The following is a 27248-nucleotide window of genomic DNA, read 5'->3' as shown; positions in this document are numbered from 1 at the left end:
TAATACTCCATAAAACAAACACTATGATATGTATCTAAGTGTTCCATTCATCTTACGAAAGTTCGCTAGAGACATGACGTTTATATTATATGATATGATACTCCATAATAGAAAATATAGTATATTATGTCTGATTACATAGTCAGACTTTGTAGTCTGAAGTCTTCAACTTTGAAAATACACAAGTGGGAAGATTACATTTAAAATACCAAAGACCCACCACTCTTGAGAAAATTTGATAAAAGATAATAATAGCATTCCAATCAAATTGATAGAAGATAGAGAGAGAGAAAAACAGATATGGGTTAAGGTTGAAGATGAAGATAAAATTCTTGCTGAAAGATCTCCCCAGAATTGCTCTTCTCTAGTTTTCTTGTATTATATCAAACCATCCTTTATAAATCTTACTCATATCTTTCATACCCTTCTTCCCCCTTTTTGATCTTCTCTTTCTTCCAACATGAGTAACTTCTCCTTATTCAGAGCTGGTTTCTTCTTCCTCACTCTAGTTCAAATAGTTTTCTCATTAGGTGATCATAGATATGAAGCTTGCAAACCTAGAAGCTGTGGAAATAATCTCACAAATCTTATTAGCTACCCATTTTGGATTCATGAAGAATACTGTGGGATCCCAGAATTCAAAGTTACTTGCAAACAAGGAGAACCCATCATAAATGCATTAGGAGTTGATTATATCATCAAACATATCAATTATACAGAACAATCATTTCGAGTTCAAAATTCAGTTGTTCTTGAGAAAAAATCATGCCCGATTCCTCTCAAAAACTACACATTTGATAAATCTAGTCCTTTCCAATTTGGTCCTAATGTTTATAATCTATCCTTCTTTTACAACTGCACCAAACAGTTTGACCTAGAGAATTTAACCTGGTACTCTGTGGATTGTGACAAATCTTCTAACCTTTCTTCTCTAGCATTGTTTAATGTCGTCCCGGGCAATCCAACTATCGTACAGAAAGGGGTTGGGTTGTGCAAGTCATGGGTTCTTGCACCTGTTGGAGTTTATAAAGATAATCAGAGTACTAGTGGAATTAGGAATTATACTAGTTTCATGGAAGAAGGGTTTATGCTCAAGTACTCGGTGAAGAAAAGGTGTACGGAGTGTAAAGCCAGTAAAGGATTTTGTGGTTTTGAAAATGGAGAACTCAAATGCTTTTGTGTTGATCAATCCTACAACAAAACCTGCAATGACACTAAATCAATCACTGGTGAGGGCTTACATATTATTTACTTAGTCACTAGACTTAATTACGTTATTCTTAAAAGACTTGCACCGTTGTGTCGGAGTTAGTCCCACATTGATTATGGGAGGGGGTAGCGGTCATTTTGTATGCATGAACGAAAATCTCACCCCTTCAATTAGCTCTTAAGGTGAGATATGCCCAAGACCACTTGAGGCAAAGACGCCCCAGAACCACATCCACACGTTAGACATCCAACTCAGAACATATGAGAGGAGATGTCATACGACTTCCTTCTTTCAATGTGAGATTATTCTTAAGCCACCTGATTGGCTTACTAATTTCGTCATTTTTTCCAAGCTTAAAGAACTTGAATCTCTCTTATTTTACCCACTTGATCATTTTCTTAAACTAAGAATTAATAAACTAGAAGGATTTATTTAGGATGTAAGTTCTTGAATAGTATTCCAACAACAAAATAAGTCTGTTCAACAAAAAAAAAAAAAAACAACAAAATAAGTATTATCAGATATTGAATCTCTCTTTCATGATATTGTCCTTTTCATAATTAAAACCTACATTTTCCTTGATATACCCAATTTGTTTTAATTGAAATTGATATACCCAACTTGTTTTTCCTTATTTTATTCAACTTGTACAAAGAGAATCGTGTACACTGAAAAAATGAATAATATTTTTGAAACTTTCGGTCATTCATTTTAACAAATTTTGTACGAATCTGCATCTATTTTCGGGCTTCACGGTAAGTTGAAGTTTACGTTTATAGGTCCATCGAGATAATACACCACCTTTACATTATCGAGTTTCTAAAAAGATAGGGGATGAAAGAAATAAAGATTGTGGTTAGATTGATGTTAAGTTAGACTTTGAGTGAGACCAACCAAAAATCATCTTTGTTTTTATAGTGGGTTTTACTACTCACATCTTTTGTGTTCAACTGTTCACTTGGGTGGTCCTAACAAATACCTAACCAATCACAAGAGGACTAAAATTCAATTCGATCTTTTACCATCTTTTGATGGTGACTAATAAGACTATAAAGGTGTGGATGAGGATAATTCCACTCACCACCTTCATGAATATCTTCTTCTTCTCTTTATTGGAATCAACTTGTTCCTAATCTTTTTTTAAAGTTGCTTGGTCATTAGTCTAAAAGTCATACTCAACTTTTCAACTAAGAAAAATAACATTAACTATTGCTATTAGGAAATTTAGAAATAGGGATTTTGTTGTTGTTGTTGTTGTTGTTGTTACTTATCATGTTTTGGGTTTACTCATGTTTTCAGAATTCTTCATCAATTGAGGATGAAATTTCTATTGATCAAAACTGTTTTTCTTACCCATTTCTTCATTTTCTATCTCCTGACCTTAATCCTTATAATCTCAGCTATTAATGAACAAAAACAGAAGAGAATATGCACACCTTTAGAGTGTGGAACCCTTGGGAAAGTTTTCTTTCCTTACTCTAATATCACCCATCCTGAGTGTGGTTTATATGTCATGGATTGCACTCGAAAAAAGCCGATTATCGACTTAAAGGAAGGAAGATTATATGATGTTAAGAACATCTTCTACAATGAAACCATATTGATTCATGATCAAATCCTTCAACATCAATTGGATTCAAGAAACTGCAACTTCATAGACAACTTCAAGATACCCATATCTCCTCTTATAACCTTCAAGTTGACTACCCCTAACCTCACCATGTTCAAATGCAACAAGCTTGATCCATATACTATTTCTCTCCTTCCACTGTTTTTTGGTGGTTTTAATGGCATATTTGAAGATTGCAAAAATGAGTATATTATATACTATAGTTATCCTGAGAAACCTAATAAAGTTTCCTTGCCTGCGATTTTGGTCCCTCGCTGTTCAGTTATTCAGCTACCTTTAGTTATGCCACCACCACCACCAGATGATTTTCAGAATGATCTGTTTCATCTGTTGAGTGCTGAATTTTCTCTTGGATGGGATGTTTTGGATGAATGTTTTGGTTGTTACACAAATGGAGGTCAATGTTTAACTGACAGTAGTAACAACCAATTCCGATGTTCGAAACCAGAAAATGGTGCAGAAATGAACATAAACGGTATAAAAAACTTAACTTCTATTTGCATGTTAAATTTCTCTTTTTGAATGACCTTTTTGATGCTTTCTTGATATCATTGTAAAGACTGATCTTTGCTGCACCATTGAATACACGTTTGTCGATTCGTTGCTAGTAACATCACAATTATCGTTTTCGTGGGGTTCGCTGTTTAAAAGCAAAGCTAGTTAGAACCTTATTAGGTGATGAGGTAAAGGAGTGTAGGACCAGTTATAGTATTAGCCTTTAATGGAAGATTGAATGATATGAAAACTTAAAGAGTAGTCAAGTCTATTTAGGAAAAATATCACAGAAGGGGTGGATGAGGATGCTTCCCTAATACTTATCTTATGTTTCAAACTTTCAAATCTTCAACAAGGACCTGTGGGTCTTCTCAATCTTATTCTCAAGTCTTCAGTCTACGAAGTCAATCTTACGCATTATTGGTAGTTAGAAACCACTTTTGAAGAGTTATTTCCTGTTCTTCTCTCATGTTTTTAAATTGAATACCTCTTTTCATATATCTTCTTGTTTTTCGATATCGAATCTTGTTTTCAGAAGTTCTCCTTAACCAAAGAATGAAAACTCAAAAGATTCCTACTTGTCTCATCTGTTTCTTGTTTTCTTTACTTCTCCCACACATCATCTTAGCTAAAGATGAACCGAAAAGAAGACCCAATTGTCCACCCTTTAAATGTGGAACCTTAGGAACAACTAGTTACCCCTTCTCCAATGCCACCCATCCTGAGTGTGGCTCATTAGTTATAGATTGCGAAGGAGAGCCACCTCAAATACACCTGGGAGGAAGGAATTATGATGTCAAAAGTATCCTCCACAACAATACAGTACTACTTCATGACCAGTTACTCCAACTTCGATTGAGTTCGAATAGCTGCGATCTGGACTACAAGTTTAAATTACCGGCTTCCTCGCTCTCCGTTTCTTTTGAATCCAGAACCCTCAACCTCACCTTGTACAAATGCTCCGCTAATTATACTCCTTTGCATGAACACGATATTGATCAGTTCTATACGTATAAAAGTTGCAAAGAAAACTTTGTTCTTCACTATAGTTATCCAGATCAACTTCTATCTAGTCTCATCAGTGAGAATGATAACCGTAGTTGTTCAGTTATTCAGATACCCTTAATTGCGCAACCGCCCCTTCCTCATATTAGGATAGAGAATCCTTTTGCTCTGTTGACTGCTGAATTTTCTTCCCAGTTGAATGTGTCGAGTGATTGTCACAATTGTTACCAAGATGGAGGTCAATGTATAACTAATAGTAGAAATCAACAATTGGAATGCAACGGATCAGGTACGATCATAAACAGTATGGAAAAGAAAATACCTTTTTTTGCTTTGCTCCCCTTTATATATGTTGCTACCGCGTTTCTCTAAATTAATTTTTTCAATAGTAGTTTGTACGTAGTTAGAAGATGTAGATAATATCAAGGAATGAAATCTCGTTTTCGGTGGAAATTTCAGTGTGTCCAAAAGTATAAACGTTTCGATCAATGTGGAAATCTTACAAATCTACAGAAATGATAGAAATATAATGTGTATAACAAGATTATTAACCCATAATGAAGCATAAAAATCGAGGGTAAATTGAATAACTTTTGGCTATAACACGCAAAAGATATCATTCTTACTGATAATAATTAACAGTTAACAAACTATGTTAGTTTGAAAAGGTATCATCAATTACACAGTTATATCAAGGACGTTACTAAGACAAAATCAATTTAGGCAGTTAAGTCAGCTCGTAAATCATTCAAATAAATTTAAAAAACATTAAATAAGTAACAAAATCCAGAGACATCTTTGAGAAATGAAGATGAAGGAAGAGATATGTTTCTAGTATTAGTTTCTCCGGATTTTGCTATAGATTTTTATTATGTTGGTCGAAATTTCCATCATGTTTTTCGAAATTTCTAACAATTTAGGTGCAAAATTTCGATCATGTCGGTGGAAATTATGCAAGAAACAATTCTAAGTGTTATTCCTTGGATAATATTAATCAAATTGTTTATGATATGGTCATCAGTTTATTAAAACTAATCTTTTATTTGTTCACGACTTCTGCAGTTCCTCCTCCCCCGAAGCGCAATATCGAAAGGAAAGTTAAAATAGGTAAACACTGATAAAACCCATCTGTGTTCGAATAGAATCATACATACTTGCGCGTTATATTTGAAATGATTTTCTGTTACTAAATTTGTTATATTTATATTGATTCTACCCAATTTATGGTTAAAATGCTCTTTCAAGCTCATGCGCCAATTGATTGGAGCTCTGCTCCATTGGCGAGGTAATAAGTGATCGATCTATGTTCACCTACTGATCAACCAGTTTGGATAAGAAATTGCAACTAAAAGTTTTCTTTTTTCTAAGAGGTTCCTTCCTTCTAACCAAAGTTTTTGTGTATTTATTTCAGGTATAGGAGCTGGAATAGGAGGATGTGTACTAACAGGTTTAGTGGTGTTGCTCATTGTGTACTGTCGACGGCGTCGTAAAAGATACCTCGATAAGTCTTCAGGCCTCATATCATCTCGAAACGTTTCTCCTGATTTTTCCATGATGCCTGACCAAGAAAAGGGGTTCTTAGCTCCCATCTTTTCGTATAAGGAACTTGAAGAAGCCACCAACAATTTTGATGATGCCAAAGAACTAGGAGATGGTGGATTTGGTACTGTTTACCATGGTAAGTAGTAATGGCAGAGCTAATTCATGAAAGAACCACATTGTTCATGTTGTTCTATAAACTGAGCTATATCGCTGTTTAAAAATTCTTATATTACGTATATGCAGGAGAGCTAAAGGATGGGCGTGTTGTTGCAGTTAAGCGTTTATACGAAAACAATGGCAAGCGAGTCGAACAGTTCATGAATGAAGTCCAAATACTTTCTCGCTTAAGGCACAAAAACCTTGTTATCCTCTATGGGTGCACTTCTCGACATAGCCGCGAGCTTCTTCTTGTCTATGAATTTGTTCCTAATGGAACCGTTGCCGACCATCTCCATGGAGAACGAGCAGGTTCTGGCCTCGTACCTTGGTCCGTTCGAATGAATATCGCCATAGAAACGGCTGATGCATTGAAATATCTTCATGTTTCTGAAATCATTCACCGTGATGTCAAAACCAACAATATCCTTCTCGACGAAAATTTTCATGTCAAGGTAGCTGATTTCGGGCTCTCTCGTCTCTTCCCGACGGACGTCACTCACGTTTCTACTGCTCCACAAGGGACTCCTGGATATGTGGATCCTGAGTACTACCAATGCTATCAACTCACAAGTAAGAGCGACGTTTATAGTTTTGGAGTTGTCTTGGTTGAACTTATATCGTCAAAACCAGCAGTAGATATCAGTAGACATCGACATGAAATCAATTTGTCTAATTTGGCAATCAACAAGATTCATAATCATGCTTTACATGAGCTTATAGATCCATCGCTTGGATTCGAAACGGATTCATCTGTGAAGAAGATGATTACATTGGTTGCAGAATTAGCTTTTAGGTGTTTGCAGCAAGACAGTGATATGAGGCCTTCTATGACAGAAGTTTTAGAAGTTTTGAAAGAAATTGAAAATGAAGGTTCAAAGAAGGCGAAAGGAGTGGAAATTGATATTGCAGCAGACGATATCGGGTTGTTAAAGAATAATATTTCACCTTTTTCACCCGATTCTGTGACTCAGAGATGGGACAGTGATATTACCCCTAATACTAGTAGTTAATAGTCTTCTAACTTCTGTTTTTCGCTCTTCCAATGAAATGTCATTCTAAAATATAGTCTACACTCGACGTCTACCTATTTTTGAACATAATTTAGTTTATATATAGAGAGTATATATAAGAATGATCGAAAGGAATGTGAATAGTATTCAGATTGCATCAAGTTTCTGCGTCAATAATTTTTTTTTTTCTAAATTTGAACGAATATATTGAAAGAAAAACTACTTACAAGAAAAGTTAAATCAATCGGGATTTGTTACATCATCCACGCCTCCCGATTGACTACCAAGTCTACAGAAGCCAGATCTTTAAATTCCTTAATAGCCCTAGACCAAGCATAGACTGTGCCTTTTAAATCCTCAATGTCTACCTGCTGCTAGTATTAGATTCTTTGAAAATTTTGTTGTTTCTGTCTTTCCATAAATTCCATACTATTGTTGCCGGGATAATGTTCCAAATGCGCCTTCTGTTGTTTGCGAAATTTTTCTTTCCCAACTCTAATATCACTGGATAGTGGATGATTGATGGTTTCGTTATCTTGTTTGCAAAGAATACATCTGTTGACTATTGTCACTCCTTTCTTCTTGAGGTTATCCACTGTGGGGAGCTTTTGAAGAGTGTGTAACCCTTTGGGAAGTTTTCTTTTCTTACTCTAATATCACCCATCCTGAGTGTGGTTTATATGTCATGGATGACACTCAAAAAACGCCGATTATCGACTTTAAGGAAGGAAGATTATATGATGTTAAAAACATCTTCTACAATGAAACCATATTGATTCATGATTAAATACTTCAACATCAATTTGATTCAAGAAAGTGCAACTTTCTTACCTTCACGATACCCATATCTCCTCTTATTACCTTCAAGTTGACTACCCCTAACCTCACCTTGTTCAAATGCAACAAGCTTGATCCACATACTATTTCTCTCCTTCTAATGTTTTTTTGGTGGTTTTAATGGGAGATTCCTGTTTTTTACAAAAAAATAATTAAAAATCTAGGGTTCATAGTGATTCCTGTTTTTTACAAAAAAAATAATTAAAAATCTCATATTTGAAGATCGCAGACCCGCTACCCGGCCTGCCCGATGCCCGTTATGCACGTCTTGGGCTAGTACCCATGGTGGGCTTTGTGCAAGAAAATCTGATTTTTATCCGGCCCCAACCCACCACCACCACCACCACCACCAGATGATTTTCATAATGACCTGTTTCATCTGTTGAGTGCTGAATTTTCTCTTAGATGGGACGTTTTGAATGAATCTCTTTTTTTTGAATGGTCAGCATGCCTCGAACCCTTGACCTACAAAGTGGAAGAGTATACCTCTTACCACTCCAACCAAGGGTTGTTGCCTTTGAATGAATCTCTTGGTTGTTATACAAATGGAGGTCAATGTTTAACTGATAGTAGTAGCAACTAATTTCGATGTTCGAAACCAGTAAATGGTGCAGAAATGAACATAAACGGTATCAAAAGGTAACTTCTATTTGAATGCTAAATTTCTCTTTTTGAATGAATTTTTTGATCTTTTCTTGATATCATTGTCAAGACTAATCTGTTCTGCACAATTGATACGTGTTCGAGTCGATTTGTTGCTTAAAGACTAGTCTAGTCGATTTAGGAAATTATTAGAGAAGGGGTGGATGAGGATGCTTCCCTCATACTTGTCTTATGATTCAAACTTTCAAAACTTCAACAAGGACCTGTGGGTCTTCTCAATCTTATTCTCAAGTCTTTCGAGTCTTCAGTCACGAAGTTAATCTTACATATCAACCGATACGATAACATTATTAATAGTTAGAAACCACAGTTGAAGAAGAGTCATTTCCGATTCCTCTGTCATGTTCTTAAATTGAATACCTCTTTTCATATATCTTCTTGTGTTTCAGTATCGAATCTTGTTTTCAGAAGTTTTCGTTAATCAAAGAATGAAAACTCAAAATATTCCTACTTGTCTCATGCAATTCATGTTTTCTTTACTCCTCCCATACCTCATCTTAGCTAACGATGAACCGAAACAAAGACATGGTTTACGTTTTAAATGTGGAAGTTTAGGAAGAGCTGATTACCCCATCTCCAATGGCACCAATCCTGAGTCTGGCTCATTAGTTGTAGATTGCAAGGGAAAGCCACCTCAAATACACCAGGAAAGAAGAAGTTATGATGTCAAGAGTATCCTCTCCAACAATTCAATAGTACTTATTGACAAGTTACTCCAACTTCCATTGAGTTTGAATAGCTGCGATCTGGACTTCAAGTTTAATTTACCATCTTCCTCGCTCTCCGTTTATTTTGTATCCACAACCCCCAACCTCACCTTGTACAAATGCTCTGATAAAAATCGTCCTTTCCATGGAAATGGTAGTGTTAAGTTCCATACGTATAAAAATTGCAAAGAAAATTTTGTTCTTCACTATAGTTATCCAGATCAGCTTCCATCTAGTCTCATTAGTGAGAATGATAACGCTCCTTGTTTAGTTATTCAGATACCCTTAGTTGTGCAACCACCCTCTTCTCATGTTTGGGAAGAGAATCCTTTTGCTCTGTTGACTGCTGAATTTTCTTTTGGGTGGAATGTGTCGAAAGATTGTCACAATTGTCACGAAAACAGAGGTCAATGTACAACTAATAATAGAACTCAACAATTTGAATGCGTCGGACTAGGTACGTATGCATAAGAAAAATCACTTTTTTGTTTCTCTCCCCTTTGTAGATGTTGCTACCTTGTTCTCTAGATTTATTTCTTGGGTAGGAGTGTATACCTAGTTAGAAGATGTAGATAATATTAATCAAATTGTTTATAAAAACTATTTCTTTTATTCGTTTCACGACTTCTGCAGCGAAGCGCAATACCGGAGAGAAAGTTAAAATAGGTAAACACTCATAAAACCCATCTCTGTTTGAATATAATTGTACATACATGGATATATTTGAAATGATTTTCTATTACAAAATTCAATTATCTTTATATAAATTATATCCAATTTATGGTGTAAAAGCTCGTTCGAGCTCATGTCGCCCATTGATTGGAGCTCTGCTCCATTTGCGAGGTATAAGTGATCGATCTGTGTTCACTGTTCACCAACTGATCAACCAGTCCGGATAAGAACTTCCAACTAAAGTTTTCCTTTTTCTAAGAGGTTCCTTCTAACCAAAGTTTTTGTGTACTTATTTCAGGTATAGGAGCTGGAATAGGAGGTTGTGTTCTAACAGGTTTAGTGGTGTTGCTCATTGTGTATTGTCGATGGCGTCGTAAAAGATACCTCGATAAGTCTTCAGTCCTCATATCGTCTCGAAACGTTTCTCCTGATTTTTCCATGATGCCTGACCATGAAAAGGGATTCTTAGCTCCCATCTTTTCGTATAAGGAACTTGTGGAAGCCACCAACAATTTCGAAGATGCCAAAGAACTAGGAGATGGTGGATTTGGTACTGTTTACCATGGTAAGAAGTAATGACAGAGCATATACATGAACGAACCACATTGTTCATGTTGTTCTATAAATTGAGCTGTCCCCCGATTTATAATTTCTTACATTACATATATGCAGGAGAGCTAAAGGATGGGCGTGTTGTTGCAGTTAAGCGTTTATACAAAAACAATAGCAAGCGAGTCGAACAGTTCATGAATGAAGTCCAAATACTTTCTCGCTTAAGGCACAAAAACCTTGTTATCCTCTATGGGTGCACTTCTCGACATAGCCGCGAGCTTCTTCTTGTCTATGAATTTGTTCCTAATGGAACCGTTGCTGATCATCTCCATGGAGAACGAGCAGGTTCTGGCCTGGTACTTTGGTCTGTTCGAATGAATATCGCCATAGAAACTGCTGATGCATTGAAATATCTTCATGTTTCTGAAATCATTCACCGTGATGTCAAAACCAATAATATCCTTCTCGACGAAAATTTTCACGTCAAGGTAGCTGATTTTGGACTCTCTCGTCTCTTCCCGACGGACGTCACTCACGTTTCCACTGCTCCACAAGGGACTCCTGGATATGTTGATCCTGAGTACTACCAATGCTATCAACTCACAAGTAAGAGCGATGTTTATAGTTTTGGAGTTGTCTTGGTTGAACTTATATCGTCGAAGCCAGCAGTAGATATCAGTAGACATCGACATGAAATCAATTTGTCTAATTTGGCGATCAACAAGATTCATAATCATGCTTTACATGAGCTTATAGATCCATCGCTTGGATTCGAAACGGATTTATCTGTGAAGAAGATGATTACATTGGTTGCAGAATTAGCTTTTAGGTGTTTGCAGCAAGACAGTGATATGAGGCCTTCTATGACAGAAGTTTTAGAAGTTTTGAAAGAAATTGAAAATGAAGGTTCAAAGAAGGCGAAAGGAGTGGAAATTGATATTGCAGCAGACGATATCGGGTTGTTAAAGAATAATATTTCACCTTTTTCACCCGATTCTGTGACTCAGAGATGGGACAGTGACATTACCCCTAATACTAGTAGTTAATAGTCTTCTAACTTCTGTTTTTCGCTCTTCCAATGAAATGTCATTCTAAAATATAGTCTACACTCGACGTCTACCTATTTTTGAACATAATTTAGTTTATATATAGAGAGTATATATAAGAAAGATTGAAAGGAATGTGAATAGTATTCAGATTGCATCAAGTTTCCGCATCAATATTATTTTATTTTTTTTTCTAAATTTGAAAGAATATATTGAAAGAAAAACTACTTACAAGAAAAGTTAAATCAATCCGGATTTGTTACATCATCCACGCCTCCCAATTGACTTCCAAGTCTACAAAAGCCACATCTTTAAATTCCTCAATGTCTACTCAGCTGCTAGTATTAGATTCTTTGAAAATTTTGTTGTTTCTGTCTTTCCATAAATTCCATACTATTGTTGCCGGGATAATGTTCCAAATGCGCCTTTTGTTCTTCCTAACAGTGATTGATCCCGATTGCTCCAAGGACTCCGCTAAGTTGTTTGCGGAATTTTTCTTTCCTAACTCTGATATCACTGGACAGTGGATGAACAGATGATTGATGGGTTCCTCATCGTGTTTGCAAATAATACATCTGTTGATTATTGCCATTCCATTCTTCTTGAGGTTATCCACTGTGGGAAGCTTTTGAAGAGTGTGGAACCCTTGGGAAAGTTTTCTTTCCTTACTCTAATATCACCCATCCTGAGTGTGGTTTATATGTCATGGATGGCACTCAAAAAACGCCGATTATCGACTTAAAGGAAGGAAGATTATATGATGTTAAAAACATCTTTTACAATGAAACCATATTGATTTTCCTCACTTTTCAGTTATTCAGCTACCTTTTAGTTCAGCCACCACCACCACCACCACCACCACCACCACCAGATGATTTTCAGAATGATCTGTTTCATCTGTTGAGTGCTGAATTTTCTCTTGGATAGGATGTTTTGGATGAATCTCTTGGTTGTTATAATGCAGGTCAATGTTTAACTGATAGTAGTAGCAACCAATTTCGATGTTCGAAACCAGGAAATGGTGCAGAAATGAACATAAACGGTATAGAAACGTAACTTCTATTTGAATGCTAAATTTCTCTTTCTGAATGATTTTTTTGATGCTTTCTTGATATCATTGTCAAGACTAATCTGTTCTGCACAATTGAATACGTGTTTGAGTCGATTTGTTGCTTAAAGACTAGTCAAGTCGATTTAGGACATTATCAAAGAAGGGGTGGATGAGGATGCTTCCCTAATACTTGTCTTAATATTAAAACTTTGAAATCTTCAGCAAGGACCTGTGGGTCTTCTCAATCTTATTCTCAAGTCTTTCGAGTCTTTAGTCACGAAGTCAATCTTACATATCAACCGATACGATAACATTATTGGTAGTTAGAAACCATAGTTGAAGAGTTATTTCCCATTCTTCTGTCATGTTTTTAAATTGAATCCTCTTGTCATATATCTTCTTGTGTTTCATTATTGAATCTTGTTTTCAGAAGTTCTCGTTAACCATAGAATGAAAACTCAAAACATTCCTACTTGTCTTATCCAATTCATGTTTTCTTTACTCCTCCCATACCTCATCTTAGCTAAGAAACATAGATCCAATTCTCCAATGGCACCAATCCTGGGTGTGGCCCATTAGTTTTAGATTGCAAGGCAGAGCCACCTCAAATACACCTGGGAGAAAGAAGTTACGAAGTCAAAAGTATCTTCTACAACGATTCAATAGTACTTCATGACCAGTTACTCCAACATCGATTGAGTTCGAATAGCTGCGATCTGGACTACAAGTTTAAATTACCGGTTTCCTCGCTCTCCCTTTCTTTTGTATCCAGAACCCTCAACCTCACCTTGTACAAATGCTCTGATAAAAATCGTCCTTTCCATGGAAACAATAGTGTTAAGTTCTATACGTATACAAAATGCAAAGAAAACTTTGGTCTTCACTATAGTTATCCAGATCCGTTTCCATCTAGTCTCATCAGTGAGAATGATAACCGTCGTTGTTCAGTTATTCAGATACCCTTAACTGCGCAACCACCCCTTCCTCATGTTTGGGAAGAGAATCCTTTTGCTCTCTTAACTGCTGAATTTTCTTTTGAGTGGAATGTGTCGAGAGATTGTCGCTATTGTCGCAAATACGAAGGTCAATGTACAACTAATAATAGAACTCACCAATTTGAATGCCACGGTCTAGGTACGTATGGATAAGAAAAATCACTTATTTGTTTCTCTACCCTTTGTATATGTTGCTACTGTATTCTCTAGATTTATTTCTTCGTAGGAGTTTGTACGTAGTTAGAAGATGTAGCTAATATTAATCAAATTGTTTATGATATAGTCATCAGTTTACAAATACTAATCCTTTTATTTGTTTCGCGACTTCTGCAGCGAAGCGCAATACCGGCGAGAAAGTTAAAATAGGTAAACACTCATAAAATCCATCTCTGTTTGAATATAATCGTACATACTTACACGGATATATTTGAAATGCTTTTCTATTACAAGATTTGATTATCTTTATATAAATTATATCCAATTTATGGTGTAAAAGCACGTTCGAGCTCATGCACCAATTACCTGGAGCTCTGCTCCATTTTTGAGGTAATAAGTGATCGATCTGTGTTCGCCTACTGATCAACCAGTCTGGATAAGAACTTCCAACTAAAGTTTTCTTTTTTCTAAGAGGTTCCATCTAACCAAAGTTTTTGTGTATTTATTTCAGGTATAGGAGCTGGAATAGGAGGATGTGTTCTAACAGGTTTAGTGGTGTTGCTCATTGTGTACTGTCGACGGCGTCGTAAAAGATACCTCGATAAGTCTTCAGGCCTCATATCATCTCGAAACGTTTCTCCTGATTTTTCCATGATGCCTGACCAAGAAAAGGGATTTTTAGCTCCCATCTTTTCTTATGAGGAACTTGAAGAAGCCACCAACAATTTCGATGATGACAAAGAACTAGGAGATGGTGGATTTGGTACTGTTTACCATGGTAAGAAGTAATGGCAGAGCTTATTCATTAATGAACCGCATTCATGTTGTTCTATAAACTGAGCTATACGCTGTTTAAAAATTCTTATATTACGGATATGCAGGAGAGCTAAAGGACGTGCGTGTCGTTGCAGTTAAGCGTTTATACGAAAACAATGGCAAGCGAGTCGAACAGTTTATGAATGAAGTTCAAATACTTTCTCGCTTAAGGCACAAAAACCTTGTTATCCTCTATGGTTGCACATCTCGGCATAGCCGGGAGCTTCTTCTTGTCTATGAATTTGTTCCTAATGGAACCGTTGCTGATCATCTCCATGGAGAAAGAGCAGGTTCTGGCCTCATACCTTGGTCCGTTCGAATGAATATCGCCATAGAAACGGCTGATGCATTGAAATATCTACATGTTTCTGAAATCATTCACCGTGATGTCAAAACCAACAATATCCTTCTCGACGAAAATTTTCATGTCAAGGCTGATTTCGGGCTCTCTCGTCTCTTCCCGACGGACGTCACTCACGTTTCCACTGCTCCACAAGGGACTCCTGGATATGTTGATCCTGAGTACTACCAATGCTATCAACTCACAAGTAAGAGCGATGTTTATAGTTTTGGAGTTGTCTTGGTTGAACTTATATCGTCGAAACCAGCAGTAGATATCAGTAGACATCGACATGAAATCAATTTGTCTAATTTGGCAATCAACAAGATTCATAATCATGCTTTACATGAGCTTATAGATCCATCGCTTGGATTCGAAACAGATTCATCTGTGAAGAAGATGATTACATTGGTTGCAGAATTAGCTTTTAGGTGTTTGCAGCAAGACAGTGATATGAGGCCTTCTATGACAGAAGTTTTAGAAGTTTTGAAAGAAATTGAAAATGAAGGTTCAAAGAAGGCGAAAGGAGTGGAAATTGATATTGCAGCAGACGATGTCAGGTTGTTAAAGAATAATATTTCACCTTTTTCACCCGATTCTGTGACTCAGAGATGGGACAGTGATATTACCCCTAATACTAGTAGTTAATAGTCTTCTAACTTCTGTTTTTCTCTTTTCCAATGAAATGTCATTCTAAAATATAGTCTACACTCGAGGCCTACCTGTTTTTAAACATAATTTAGTTTATATATAGAGAGTATATATAAGAAAGATCGAAAGGAATGTGAATAGTATTCAGATTGCATCATGTTTCCGCGTCAATAATTTTTTTTTTCTAAATTTGAATTAATATATTGAAAGAAAAACTACTTACAAGAAAAGTTAAATCAATCGGGATTTGTTACATCATCCACTCCTCCCAATTGACTTCCATGTCTACAAAAGACACATCTTTAAATTCCTTAATAGCCCTAGACCAAGCATAGACTGTCTTTTACATCCTCAATGTCTATCCTGCTGCTAGTATTATTAGATTCTTTGAAAATTTTGTTGTTTCCGTGGTTCCATAAATTCCATACTATTGTTGCCGTGATAATGTTCCAAATGCGCCTGCTGTCCTTCCTAACAACGATTGATCCCCATTGCCCCAAGGACTCCACTAAGTTGTTTGAGAAACACCAGCTAACTTTCGCTGCCGATAATAAGTAGACCCGTAGGCTTACGGCAACTGGACAGTGGATGAACATATGATTGATGGTTCCCTCATCTTGTTTGCAAAGACTACATCTGTTGACTATTGGCATTCCTTTCTTCTTGAGGTTATTCATTGTGGGGAGCTTGTGAAGAGTGTGGAACCCTTGGGGAAGTTTTCTTTCCTTACTCCAATATCACCCATCCTGAGTGTGGTTTATATGGAATGGATTGCACTAGAAAAACGCCGATTATTGACTTACAGGAAGGAAGATTATATGATGTTAACAACATCTTCTAGAATGAAACCATATTGATTCATGATCAAATCCTTCAACATCAATTGGATTCAAGAAACTGCAACTTCTCAGACAACTTCAAGATACCCATAGGCCATATCTCCTCTTATTACCTTCAAGTGGACTAGCCCCAACCTTACCTTGTTCAAATGCAACAAGCTTGATCCAGATACCATTTCTCTCCTTCCACTGTTTTTTGGTGGTTTTAATGGCATATTTGAAGGTTGCAAAAAATGAGTATGTTATATACTATACTTATCCTGAGAAACCTAATAAAGTTTCCTTACCTGGGATTTTGATGCCTCACTGTTCAGTTAGTCAGCTACCTTTAGTTATGCCACCATCACCACCAGATGTTTAACAGACAGTAGTAACAACCAATTCCAATGTTCAAAACCAGGAAATGGTGCAGAAATGAACGTCAACGGTAAAAGAATCGATACTTCTATTTGAGTGCAAATTTTCTCTTGTTGAATGAGTTTTTTGATGCTTTCTTGATATCATTGTCAAGACTAGTCTTTGCTGCACCATATGTTACGCCTTTTAGTTGATTCGTTGCTAGTAACATCACCGTTATCATTTTCCATGAATTCTTTGATTGGTCTTGTGCGGTTCGCTATTAGAAAGCGAAGCTAGTTAGAACTATTTAGGTGATGAGGTAAAGGAGAGTAGGACCAGGGATAGTACTAGCCTTTAATGGAAGATGAAAGATATGAAGACTTAAAGAATAGTCAAGTCCGGTTAGGAAAATATCAAAGAAGGGGTGGATGAGGATGCTTCCCTAATACTTGTCTTATGATTCAAACTTTCAAAACTTCAACAAGGACCTGTGGGTCTTCTTAATCTTATTCTCAAGTCTTTCAAGTCACCAATCACGAAGTCAATCTTACGTATCAACCGATACGATAACATTATTGGTAGTTAGAAACCACAGTTGAAGAGTTATTTCCGATTCTTCTGTCATGTTTTTAAATTGAATACCTCTTTTCATATATCTTCTCGAGTTTCAGTATTGAATCTTGTTTTCAGAAGGTTTCGTTAACCAAAGAATGAAAACTCAGAATATTCTGATGTAGACGCAGCGAAATAATTAAAGAACAATAAAATAAACTAAGAACAATTAAAGAAAACTGTAAGAAACGATAAACTAAACTTAAATTCTTAATAACTTCAATGGTTTTTCTCTTCAATCTGAATAATAAAATAGACTAGACCTCCTTTTATAGGATAACAAACTTTCCTAGATAGACTCAAACTAGGATTCCTAAAATAATAAAATACTCAAAACATAGAAACTTCAAAATAAAGAAATATCAAATTAAAGTAACTTCCTAATCTTATACTAATAAAAACTACTATTATGGCCGAATAGGATGTGGGCACGCGTGGACGTGGGCCCACATGTTTATGCGCCTGCATCAGCACCCTGTTCCCCAGAAGGTTCGTCCCGAACCGACTTTTGGATGGTGTTCAATTCTGCAGAACCTTCTTCAATCGGCAATAGTGACCCAAGCTTGGATTGAGCAAAAGAGGCCTCCCTTGAGTTGTGCATAGGAACCACAATAAAGAACATATAAGGGTGTGCCTGGAATAAAGTGAAAATCCTGAGAGATGCAAAATGTAATCGTTGGGATCTCTCTTTTCTTGAAGACATGTCGGGTAAATATTGTAGGACTTGATTTCGTACTTTGTTTCGTAAGAGGTAGGGATCAACAAATGGAGATGATCGAAGGACAACTCCTCTTAAAACTTTCAGAATTTGAAATAATATATGTCCTTTTCCCCCGATGTAGTTGCTTTGATAATCATCACAAGAAAGTAATCGAATAACAGAATCAACAGAAAAGAATAAATCTCCTGGTCTCCAAATATCCTTCAGTGCAACAATGAATTGTCGAGATCTCTCTTGACTTAGAGGCATGTCCTTTGAAACACATTGTAAAACTTCTAGAAAACAAATACTCAATTCTCCGGGTTTCCAAATGTAGTTACCTTGATAATTGGCACACGAAAATAGTCGAGTAGCATAATCAACAAAGTTACATACGCCAATGATATAAGAAGAGAGAACTCCATTTGAAATCCCATAACTTGTAGAGACATCTTGTATCCATGGTGATTGTGTAACAAATATTTCTTCCTCAGCTTCCTTCGTTAAATCCAGATTATGACTTTCCTCTATTATGATTTTGTCAAACTCTTGCGTGGAAGATAGTTCCATCTTATTCCTTTTGAAATTGGCTAGTTTAGGTGGTGGTGTAGTTGGTTGGTGGATGGTTTCGGTTGTGGTGGAAAGGTAAGACTCTAGGTTTGATGTTGGGTTGGTTATTGATAGGTTATGTTGATATGAATGTGGTGATGGAAAGTTCAATTCAAGGGTTGGAGTAAACGGTTCATGTGAGTGGTTTAGGTGGATTCGGTTTGGTGTTGTTTCATGGTCAAGGGATTGATAAGGATCACGGTAAGAATTTTGTTTCGTGGTTTGGTCTAGGAAGGAGTTGGATGGGTTTGGGTGTTGATTGTAGACGAGGTCTCCGTGTAATAGGGTAGGGTTGCGATTTAGAGAGGTGCAAGGTGTGCTTGTTGTGTAGTTGATGGGTTCAACCGAGTAGGTAGTGGTGGTAGGGTAATGTCGGGCTTCATAAGGGACGTGGGTAAAAGATGGGGTGTATCTTGGTTCCGGAATGGGCCATGGGGAATGTTGGTTAGGTTGATAGGGACGGGTATTTGCAGCCGGATGGGTAGGGTATGCAAGGTGGTTGGTGGTGTGTGCGTATGGGGTCGTTGAGTTACTGTTGTGGACGGGCAGGTTAGGGTAATGGGCAAAGAAGTGTTGATATGCTAGGGTTTGAGTGGGTAGGTTCTGTTGGACGGTTTCTCTAGGGCTTGGTGTTGCTTCGGCTAGGGTTTGGTAGGGTGGTAAAGGGTGGCCGAATATGCTTCGGTTTGGAGAAGTTTCGTTTAGGCTTTGGTTGGGGAAAGATGGGTGATGGATGGTGCTAGGGTTTAGCGAGGATTCAGGGTTTTGGCTTGGTGTAAAATAATAAGTGGAATACGATGGTGGCGTCGGCAAGGGATTTCCAAAAGACTTGTTATGATTTGGTTGTTCTATGGAGCAATAGGAAGATGGAGGGGAAGGAAAAAAATATGACTTACTTGGTTCGTCTCCGGGTTCCCAATCATACGAATATGTCGAATTCTTCTTTTGATGATTTTCTTCAATTTGAATTTTGTTTTCATTGTTATGTTTTGAATAGCCCCATTCGTCTCCGGGTTCCCAATCATACGAACATGTCGAATGCTTCTTTTGGTTATGATGATTTTCTTCAATTGGAATTTTGTCTTCATAGTTATGTGTTGAATATTTCCATTCGTATCCAAAATCATCCATATTCGACTCATCGAAATTTTCTGCCTCATAGTAGGAGAAGTTATCTTCTTGTCGATCATTAAAATAAATTTCTTGGTAAGATAAATCATCTTCCTCGCAATTCGATCTTTCTTCAAAAAAACTTTCATCACTATAAGACGAAGAATCCATTGATATAAAAACTAACCTTCACGAAAAAAAATCCAGAATTTTGATGGCTCTGAATACCACTTGATATAGACGGAGCGGAATAATTAAAGAACAATAAAATAAACTAAGAACAATTAAAGAAAACTGTAAGAAACGATAAACTAAACTTAAATTCTTAATAACTTCAATGGTTTTTCTCTTCAATCTGAATAATAAAATAGACTAGACCTCCTTTTATAGGATAACAAACTTTCCTAGATAGACTCAAACTAGGATTCCTAAAATAATAAAATACTCAAAACATAGAAACTTCAAAATAAAGAAATATCAAATTAAAGTAACTTCCTAATCTTATACTAATAAAAACTACTATTATGGCGGAATAGGATGTGGGCACGTGTGGACGTGGGCCCACATGTTTATGCGCGTGCATCATATTCCTACTTGTCTTATCCAATTCATGTTTTCTTTACTCTTCCCATACCTCATCTCAGCTAACGATGAACCGAAACAAAGACCCAATGGTTCACGTTTTGAATGTGGAAGCTTAGGAAGTACTGGTTACCCCTTCTCCAATGGCACCAATCCTGAGTGTGGCACGGTAGGTATAGATTGCAAGGCAGAGCCACCTCAAATACACCAGGGAGGAAGAAATTATGATGTCAAAAGTATCTTCTACAACAATACAATAGTGCTTGAAGACCAGTTACTCCAACTTCAATTGAGTTCGAATAGCTGCGATCTGGACTACAAGTTTAAAGTACCAGCTTCCTCGCTCTGCGTTTCTTTTGTATACACAACCCTCAACCTTACCTTGTACAAATGCTCTGATAAAAATCGCCCTTTCCATGGAAACGATAGTGTTCAGTTCTACAAGTATACAAAATGCAAAGAAAACTCTGTTCTTTACTATAGTTATCCAGATCCGTTTCCATCTAGTCTCATCAGTGAGAATGATAATCGTCGTTGTTCAGTTATTCAGATACCCTTAATTGCGCAACCACCCCTTCCTCATGTTTGGAAAGAGAATCCTTTTGCTCTGTTGACTGCTGAATTTTCTTTTGGGTGGAATGCCTCCAGTGATTGTCGCAATTGTCACAAAGGCAGAGGTCAATGTATAACTAATAATAGAACTCAACAATTTGAATGCCACGTACTAGGTATGTATGGATAAGAAAAATCACTTTTTTGTTTCTCTCCCCTTTGTATATGTTGCTACCGTGTTCTCTAGATTTATTTCTTCTTAGGAGTTTGTACGTACGTAGTTAAAAGATGTAGATAATATTAATCAAATTGTTTATGATATAGTCATCAGTTTATTAAAACTAATCCTTTTATTTGTTTCACGGCTTCTGCAGCGAAGCGCAATACCGGAGAGAAAGTTAAAATAGGTAAACACTCATAAAACCCATCTCTGTTTGAATATAATGGTACATACTTACACGGATATATTTGAAATGATTTTCTATTATATCCAATTTATGGTGTAAAATCTCGTTCTAGCTCACGCGCCAATTGATTGGAGCTCTGCTCCATTTGAGAGGTAATAAGTAATCGATCTATGTTCACCTACTGATCAACCAGTTCGGATAAGAACTTCCAACTAAAGTTTTCTTTTTTCTAAGAGGTTCCTTCTAAGTTCTAACCAAAGTTTTTGTGTATTTATTACAGGTATAGGATCTGGAATAGGAGGATGTGTTCTAACAGGTTCAGTGGTGTTGCTCATTGTGTACTGTCGATTGCGTCGCAAAAGATACCTCGATAAGTCTTCAGTCCTCTTATCATCTCGAAATGTTTCTCCTGATTTTTCCATGATGCCTGACCAAGAAAAGGGATTTTTAGCTCCCATCTTTTCGTACAAGGAACTTGAGGAAGCCACCAACAATTTCGATGATGCCAAAGAACTAGGAGATGGTGGATTTGGTACTGTTTACCATGGTAAGAAGTAATGGCAGAGCATATACTATAAATTGAGCTGTCTCCCGATTTATAATTTTCTTACATTACGTATATGCAGGAGAGCTAAAGGATGGGCGTGTTGTTGCAGTTAAGCGTTTATACGAAAATAATGGCAAGCGAGTCGAACAGTTCATTAATGAGGTCCAAATACTTTCTCGCTTAAGGCACAAAAACCTTGTTATCCTCTATGGGTGCACTTCTCGACATAGCCGCGAGCTTCTTCTTGTCTATGAATTTGTTCCTAATGGAACTGTTGCTGATCATCTCCATGGAAAACGAGCAGGTTCTGGCCTGGTACCTTGGCCTGTTCGAATGAATATCGCCATAGAAACTGTTGATGCATTGAAATACCTTCATGTTTCTGAAATCATTCACCGTGATGTCAAAACCAATAATATTCTTCTCGACGAAAATTTTCACGTCAAGGTAGCTGATTTTGGGCTCTCTCGTCTCTTCCCGACGGACGTCACTCACATTTCTACTGCTCCACAAGGAACTCCTGGATATGTCGATCCTGAGTACTACCAATGCTATCAACTCACAACTAAGAGCGATGTTTATAGTTTTGGAGTTGTCTTGGTTGAACTTATATCGTCAAAACCAGCAGTAGATATCAGTAGACATCGACACGAAATCAATTTGTCTAATTTGGCAATCAACAAGATTCTTAATCATGCTTTACATGAGTTGATAGATCCATCACTTGGATTCGAAACGGATTCATATGTGAAGAAGATGATAACATTGGTGGCAGAATTAGCTTTTAGGTGTTTGCAGCAAGACAGTGATTTGAGGCCTTCTATGACAGAAGTTTTAGAGGTTTTGAAAGAAATTGAAAATGAAGGTTCGAATAAGGCGAATGCAGTGGAAATTGGTAATGCAGCAGATGATATCGGGTTGTTAAAAAATAATATTTCACCTTTTTCACCCGATTCTGTGACTCAGATATGGGACAGTGATATTACCCCTAATACTAGTAGTTAATAGTCTTCTAACTTCTGTTTTTTCGCTTTTTTAATGAAATATCATTCAAAATATAGTCTACACTCAACATCTACCTGTTTTTGAACATAATTTAGTTTATATATAGAGAGTATATATAAGAAAGATCGAAAGGAATGTGAATATTATTCAGATTGCATCAAGTTTCCGCGTCAATAACTTTTTCTCCCAATTGAGTACCAAGTCTACAAAAGCCACATCTTTAAATTCCTTAATAGCCCTAGATCAAGCATAGACTGTGCCTTTTACATCCTCAATGGCTATCCTGCTGCTAGTATTAGATTCCTCAAAAAATAATTTGTTTCTGTCTTTCCATAAATTCCATACTATTGTTGCCAGGATAATGTTTCAAATGCGCCTTCTGTTCTTCCTAACAGCGATTGATCATCATTGCTCCAAGGACTCCGCTAAGTTGTTTTAGAAACACCAGCTAACTTTCGCTGCTGATAAAAACTAGACCCGTAGGCTTACGGCCACGAGACAGTGGATGAACAGATTATTGATGGTTACTCATCTTGTTTGCGAAGAATACATCTGTTGACTATTGGCATTCCTTTCTTCTTGAGGTTATCCAATGTGGGGAGCTTTTGAAGAGTGTGGAACCCATATATCCGCTTATTACCTTTAATGCAACAAGCTTGATCCAGATACTAGTTCTCTCCTTCCACTGTTGTTTGGTGGTTTTAATTGCATATTTGAAGGCGAAAATGAGTATGTTATGTACTATGGCTATCCTGAGAAAGCTAATAAAGTTTCCTTACCTGGGATTTTGATGCCTCACTGTTCAGTTATTCAGGTACCTTTAGTTATGCCACCACCACCACCAGATGAGTTTCAGAATGATCTGTTTCATCTGTTGAGTGCTGAATTTTCTCTTGGATGGGATGTTTCGGATGAATGTTTTGGTTGTTACACAAATGGACGTCGATGTTTAACAGACAGTAGTAACAACCAATTCCCATGTTCGAAACCAGGAAATGGTGCAGAAGTGAACGTCAGCGTTATAAGAATCGATACTTCTATTTGAGTGCTAATTTTCCCTTTTTGAATGGATTTTTTGATGCTATCTTGATATCATTGTCAAGACTAATCTTTGCTGTACCATTGAATACGCGTTTGAGTTGATTCGTTGCTAGTAACATCACGATTATCATTTTCATGAATTCGTTGCTCAAAATCGAAGCTATTTAGAACCTTATTAAGAGATGAGGTAAAGGAGTGTAGGACCAAGGATAGTACTAGCCTTTAATGGAAGATTGAAAGAGACTAAAAGACTAGCCAAGTCTATTTAGGAAAATATTAAAGAAGGGGTGGATGAGGATGCTTTCCTAATACTTGTCTTATGATTCAAATCTTCAACAAGGACCTGTGGGTCTTCTCAATCTTATTCTCAAGTCTTTCGAGTCTACGAAGTCAATCTTATGTATCAACTGATACGATAACATTATTGGTAGTTAGAAACCACAGTTGAAGAGTTATTTCCGATGCTTCTATCATGTTTTTAAATTGAATACCTCTTTTCATATATCTTCTTGTGTTTTAGTATCGAATCTTGTTTTCAGAAGTTTTCCTTAACCAAAGAATGAAAACTCTAAAGATTCCTACTTTTCTAATTCATTTCTTGTTCTCCTTAATTCTCCCATACATCATCTTAGCTAAACATGAACAGAAACAAAGACCCAATTGTACCCTCTTTGAATGTGGAAGCATAGGAAGAACTGGTTACCCCTTCTCCAATGCCACCAATCCTGAGTGTGGCCCATTAGTTATAGATTGCAAGGCAGAGCCACCTCAAATACACCAGGGAGGAAGAAGGTATGATGTCAAAAGTATCCTCCACAACAATACAGTACTACTTCATGACCAGTTCCTCCGACGTCAATTGCGTTTGAGAAGCTGCAACCTGGACTACAAGTTTAAGTTACCGACTTCCTCGCACTCCGTTTCTTTTTCATCCAGAACCCCCAACCTCACCTTGTACAAATGCTTTGCTAATTATCGTCGTTTCTATGAATACGATAGTATTAAGATCTATACGTATACAAGTTGCAAAGAAAAATTTGTTCTTCACTATAGTTATCCAGATCAGCTTCCGTCTAGTCTCAATGAGACTGATAAGCGTCGTTGTTCAATTATTCAGCTACCATTAATTGCGCAACCACCCCCTCACCGTGTTTGGGAAAAGAATCCTTTTGCTCTGTTGACTGCTGATTTTTCTTTCGTGTGGAATGTGTCGAGCGATTGTTTCAATTGTTACTGTAATGGAGTTCTACGTAATACTAATAGAACTGAACAATTTGAATGTCACGAACCAGGTACTATCATAAACAGTATAGAAAACAAAATCACTTTTTTTTCCTTTCGCTCCCCTTTGTATATGTTGCTACCATATTCCCTAAATTTATTTCTTCGGTAGGAGTTTGTATGTAGTTAGAAGATGTAGATAATAATAATTAAATTGTTTATGATATAGTCATAAGTTTATTAAAACTAATCCTCTATTCGTTTCACGACTTCTGCAGTTCCTCCTCACCTGAAGCGCAGTATCGAAAAGAAAGTTGAAATAGGTAAATACTGATAAAACCCATCTCTGTTCGAATATAATTGTACATACTTGCACGTTATATTTGAAATGATTTTCTATCACTAAATTTGATATTTTTATACCCTTAAGGCTTAATTCTATCCAATTTATGGTTTAAAAGCTCTTTCGAGCTCATGCGCCAAGTGATTGGAGCTCTGCTCCATTGGCGGGGTAATAAGTGACCGATCTGTTTAAACCTACTGATCAACCAGTCTGGATAAGAACTTCCAACTAAAGTTTTTTTTTTTTCTAAGAGGTTCCTTCTAACCAAAGTTTTGTGTATTTATTTCAGGTATAGGATCTGGAGTCGGGGGATGTGTTCTAACAGGTTTAGTGGTGTTGCTCATTGTGTACTGTCGATGGCGTCGTAAAAGATACCTCGATAAGTCTTCAGCCCTTATATCATCTCAAAACGTTTCTCCTGATTTTTCCATGATGCCTGACCAAGAAAAGGGTTTTTTAGCTCCCATCTTTTCGTATGAGGAACTTGAAGAAGCCACCAACAATTTTGATGATGCCAAAGAACTAGGATATGGTGGATTTGGTACTGTTTACCATGGTAAGAAGTAATGGCAGAGCTTGTTCATGAATGAACCACATTCATGTTGTTTTATAAACTGAGCTATACGCTGTTTAAAATTCTTATATTACGTATATGCAGGAGAGCTAAAGGACGGGCGTGTTGTTGCAGTTAAGCGTTTATACGAAAATAATGGCAAGCGAGTCGAACAGTTCATGAATGAAGTCCAAATACTTTCTCGCTTAAGGCACAAAAACCTTGTTATCCTCCATGGGTGCACTTCTCGACATAGCCGCGAGCTTCTTCTTGTCTATGAATTTGTTCCTAATGGAACCGTTGCTGATCATCTCCATGGAGAACGAGCAGGTTCTTGCCTTGTACCTTGGTCCGTTCGAATGAATATCGCCATAGAAACGGCTGATGCATTGAAATATCTTCATGTTTCTGAAATCATTCACCGTGATGTCAAGACCAACAATATCCTTCTCGACGAAAGTTTTCATGTCAAGGTAGCTGATTTCGGTCTCTCTCGTCTCTTCCCGACGGACGCCACTCACGTTTCTACTGCTCCACAAGGGACTCCTGGATATGTTGATCCTGAGTACTACCAATGCTATCAACTCACAAGTAAGAGCGATGTTTATAGTTTTGGAGTTGTCTTGGTTGAACTTATATCGTCAAAACCAGCAGTAGATATCAGTAGACATCGACACGAAATCAATTTGTCTAATTTGGCGATCAACAAGATTCATAATCATGCTTTACATGAGTTGCTAGATCCATCACTTGGATTCGAAACGGATTCCTCTGTGAAGAAGATGATGACATTGGTGGCAGAATTAGCTTTTAGGTGTTTGCAGCAAGACAGCGATATGAGGCCTGCTATGACAGAAGTTTTAGAGGTTTTGAAAGAAACTGAACATGAAGGTTTAAAGAAGGTGAATGCAGTGGAAATTGATAATGCGGCAGACGATATCGGGTTATTAAAGAATAATATTTCACCTTTTTCACCCGATTCTGTGACTCAGAGATGGGACAGTGATATTACCCCTAATACTAGTAGTTAATAGTCTGCTAACTTCTGTTTTCGCTTTTCTAATGAAATGTCACTCTAAAATATAGTCTACACTCAGATGTCTACCTGTATATATAAGAAAGATCGATAAGAATGTGAATATTATTCAGATTGCATCAAGTTTCTGCATCAATATTATCTCTATCTAAAGTATCGTCTTCGGTTTAGGGTTCATGGTACCTGCATCAAGATTCATGAAATTCAAAACTAAG

The 27248-nt window shown here is 36.9% G+C and overlaps 4 protein-coding genes across 4 annotated transcripts; all 4 read left to right on the top strand.

The window, feature by feature from the left end:
• The first annotated feature begins 460 nt into the window (after positions 1-460).
• LOC147563471 (LEAF RUST 10 DISEASE-RESISTANCE LOCUS RECEPTOR-LIKE PROTEIN KINASE-like 1.2) lies at positions 461-1312 on the top strand. Its single transcript, XM_086671947.1, has one exon. The coding sequence runs from the start codon at positions 461-463 to the stop codon at positions 1310-1312; it is 852 nt and encodes a 283-aa protein (XP_086528073.1).
• Positions 1313-1332: 20 nt separating this feature from the next.
• On the top strand, positions 1333-11528 carry LOC147563470 (uncharacterized). The gene is made up of 8 exons (XM_086671016.1): positions 1333-3315; positions 5403-5447; positions 5752-6018; positions 6126-7048; positions 8917-9715; positions 9892-9924; positions 10229-10495; positions 10603-11528. Exons 1-8 carry the CDS (start codon positions 2529-2531, stop codon positions 11526-11528), a joined length of 4047 nt encoding a protein of 1348 aa, XP_086527142.1. The 5' UTR covers positions 1333-2528.
• Positions 11529-13666: 2138 nt separating this feature from the next.
• LOC147563469 (LEAF RUST 10 DISEASE-RESISTANCE LOCUS RECEPTOR-LIKE PROTEIN KINASE-like 1.1) lies at positions 13667-15585 on the top strand. Its single transcript, XM_086638176.1, has 4 exons — positions 13667-13713; positions 13908-13940; positions 14242-14508; positions 14612-15585. Exons 3-4 carry the CDS (start codon positions 14382-14384, stop codon positions 15532-15534), a joined length of 1050 nt encoding a protein of 349 aa, XP_086494302.1. The 5' UTR covers positions 13667-13713; positions 13908-13940; positions 14242-14381; the 3' UTR covers positions 15535-15585.
• A 4467-nt stretch (positions 15586-20052) lies between these two features.
• Positions 20053-27156, top strand: LOC147563468 (LEAF RUST 10 DISEASE-RESISTANCE LOCUS RECEPTOR-LIKE PROTEIN KINASE-like 1.1). Its single transcript, XM_086638169.1, has 7 exons — positions 20053-21056; positions 21255-21287; positions 21568-21834; positions 21914-22729; positions 25380-25424; positions 25734-26000; positions 26103-27156. The coding sequence occupies exons 1-7, from the start codon at positions 20312-20314 to the stop codon at positions 27026-27028; spliced, it is 3099 nt and encodes a 1032-aa protein (XP_086494295.1). The 5' UTR covers positions 20053-20311; the 3' UTR covers positions 27029-27156.
• Positions 27157-27248: the final 92 nt, after the last annotated feature.

Source organism: Eschscholzia californica, unplaced genomic scaffold, assembly GCF_041429995.1.
Source record: "Eschscholzia californica isolate CP2 unplaced genomic scaffold, dmEscCali1.0.p SCAF_1, whole genome shotgun sequence".
Lineage (NCBI taxonomy): Eukaryota > Viridiplantae > Streptophyta > Magnoliopsida > Ranunculales > Papaveraceae > Eschscholzia > Eschscholzia californica.
This window is presented reverse-complemented; position numbering and strand designations above follow the sequence as displayed.

What these genes read in the sequence shown, in the direction of transcription:
- LOC147563470 (XM_086671016.1), top strand. Translation starts at nt 2,529, where the DNA reads ATGAAATTTCTATTGATCAAAACTGTTTTTCTTACCCATTTCTTCATT. An exon ending in CGAAAGGAAAGTTAAAATAG is followed by an intron (nt 5,448 to 5,751) that starts GTAAACACTGAT and finishes TATTTATTTCAG; the next exon opens with GTATAGGAGCTGGAATAGGA. An exon ending in TTACCCCTAATACTAGTAGT is followed by an intron (nt 7,049 to 8,916) that starts TAATAGTCTTCT and finishes TGAATACCTCTT; the next exon opens with TTCATATATCTTCTTGTGTT.
- LOC147563471 (XM_086671947.1), top strand. Translation starts at nt 461, where the DNA reads ATGAGTAACTTCTCCTTATTCAGAGCTGGTTTCTTCTTCCTCACTCTA.
- LOC147563468 (XM_086638169.1), top strand. Translation starts at nt 20,312, where the DNA reads ATGTTTATGCGCGTGCATCATATTCCTACTTGTCTTATCCAATTCATG. An exon ending in CGGAGAGAAAGTTAAAATAG is followed by an intron (nt 21,288 to 21,567) that starts GTAAACACTCAT and finishes TATTTATTACAG; the next exon opens with GTATAGGATCTGGAATAGGA. An exon ending in CGAAAAGAAAGTTGAAATAG is followed by an intron (nt 25,425 to 25,733) that starts GTAAATACTGAT and finishes TATTTATTTCAG; the next exon opens with GTATAGGATCTGGAGTCGGG.
- LOC147563469 (XM_086638176.1), top strand. Translation starts at nt 14,382, where the DNA reads ATGATGCCTGACCAAGAAAAGGGATTTTTAGCTCCCATCTTTTCTTAT. An exon ending in ATTTGGTACTGTTTACCATG is followed by an intron (nt 14,509 to 14,611) that starts GTAAGAAGTAAT and finishes ACGGATATGCAG; the next exon opens with GAGAGCTAAAGGACGTGCGT.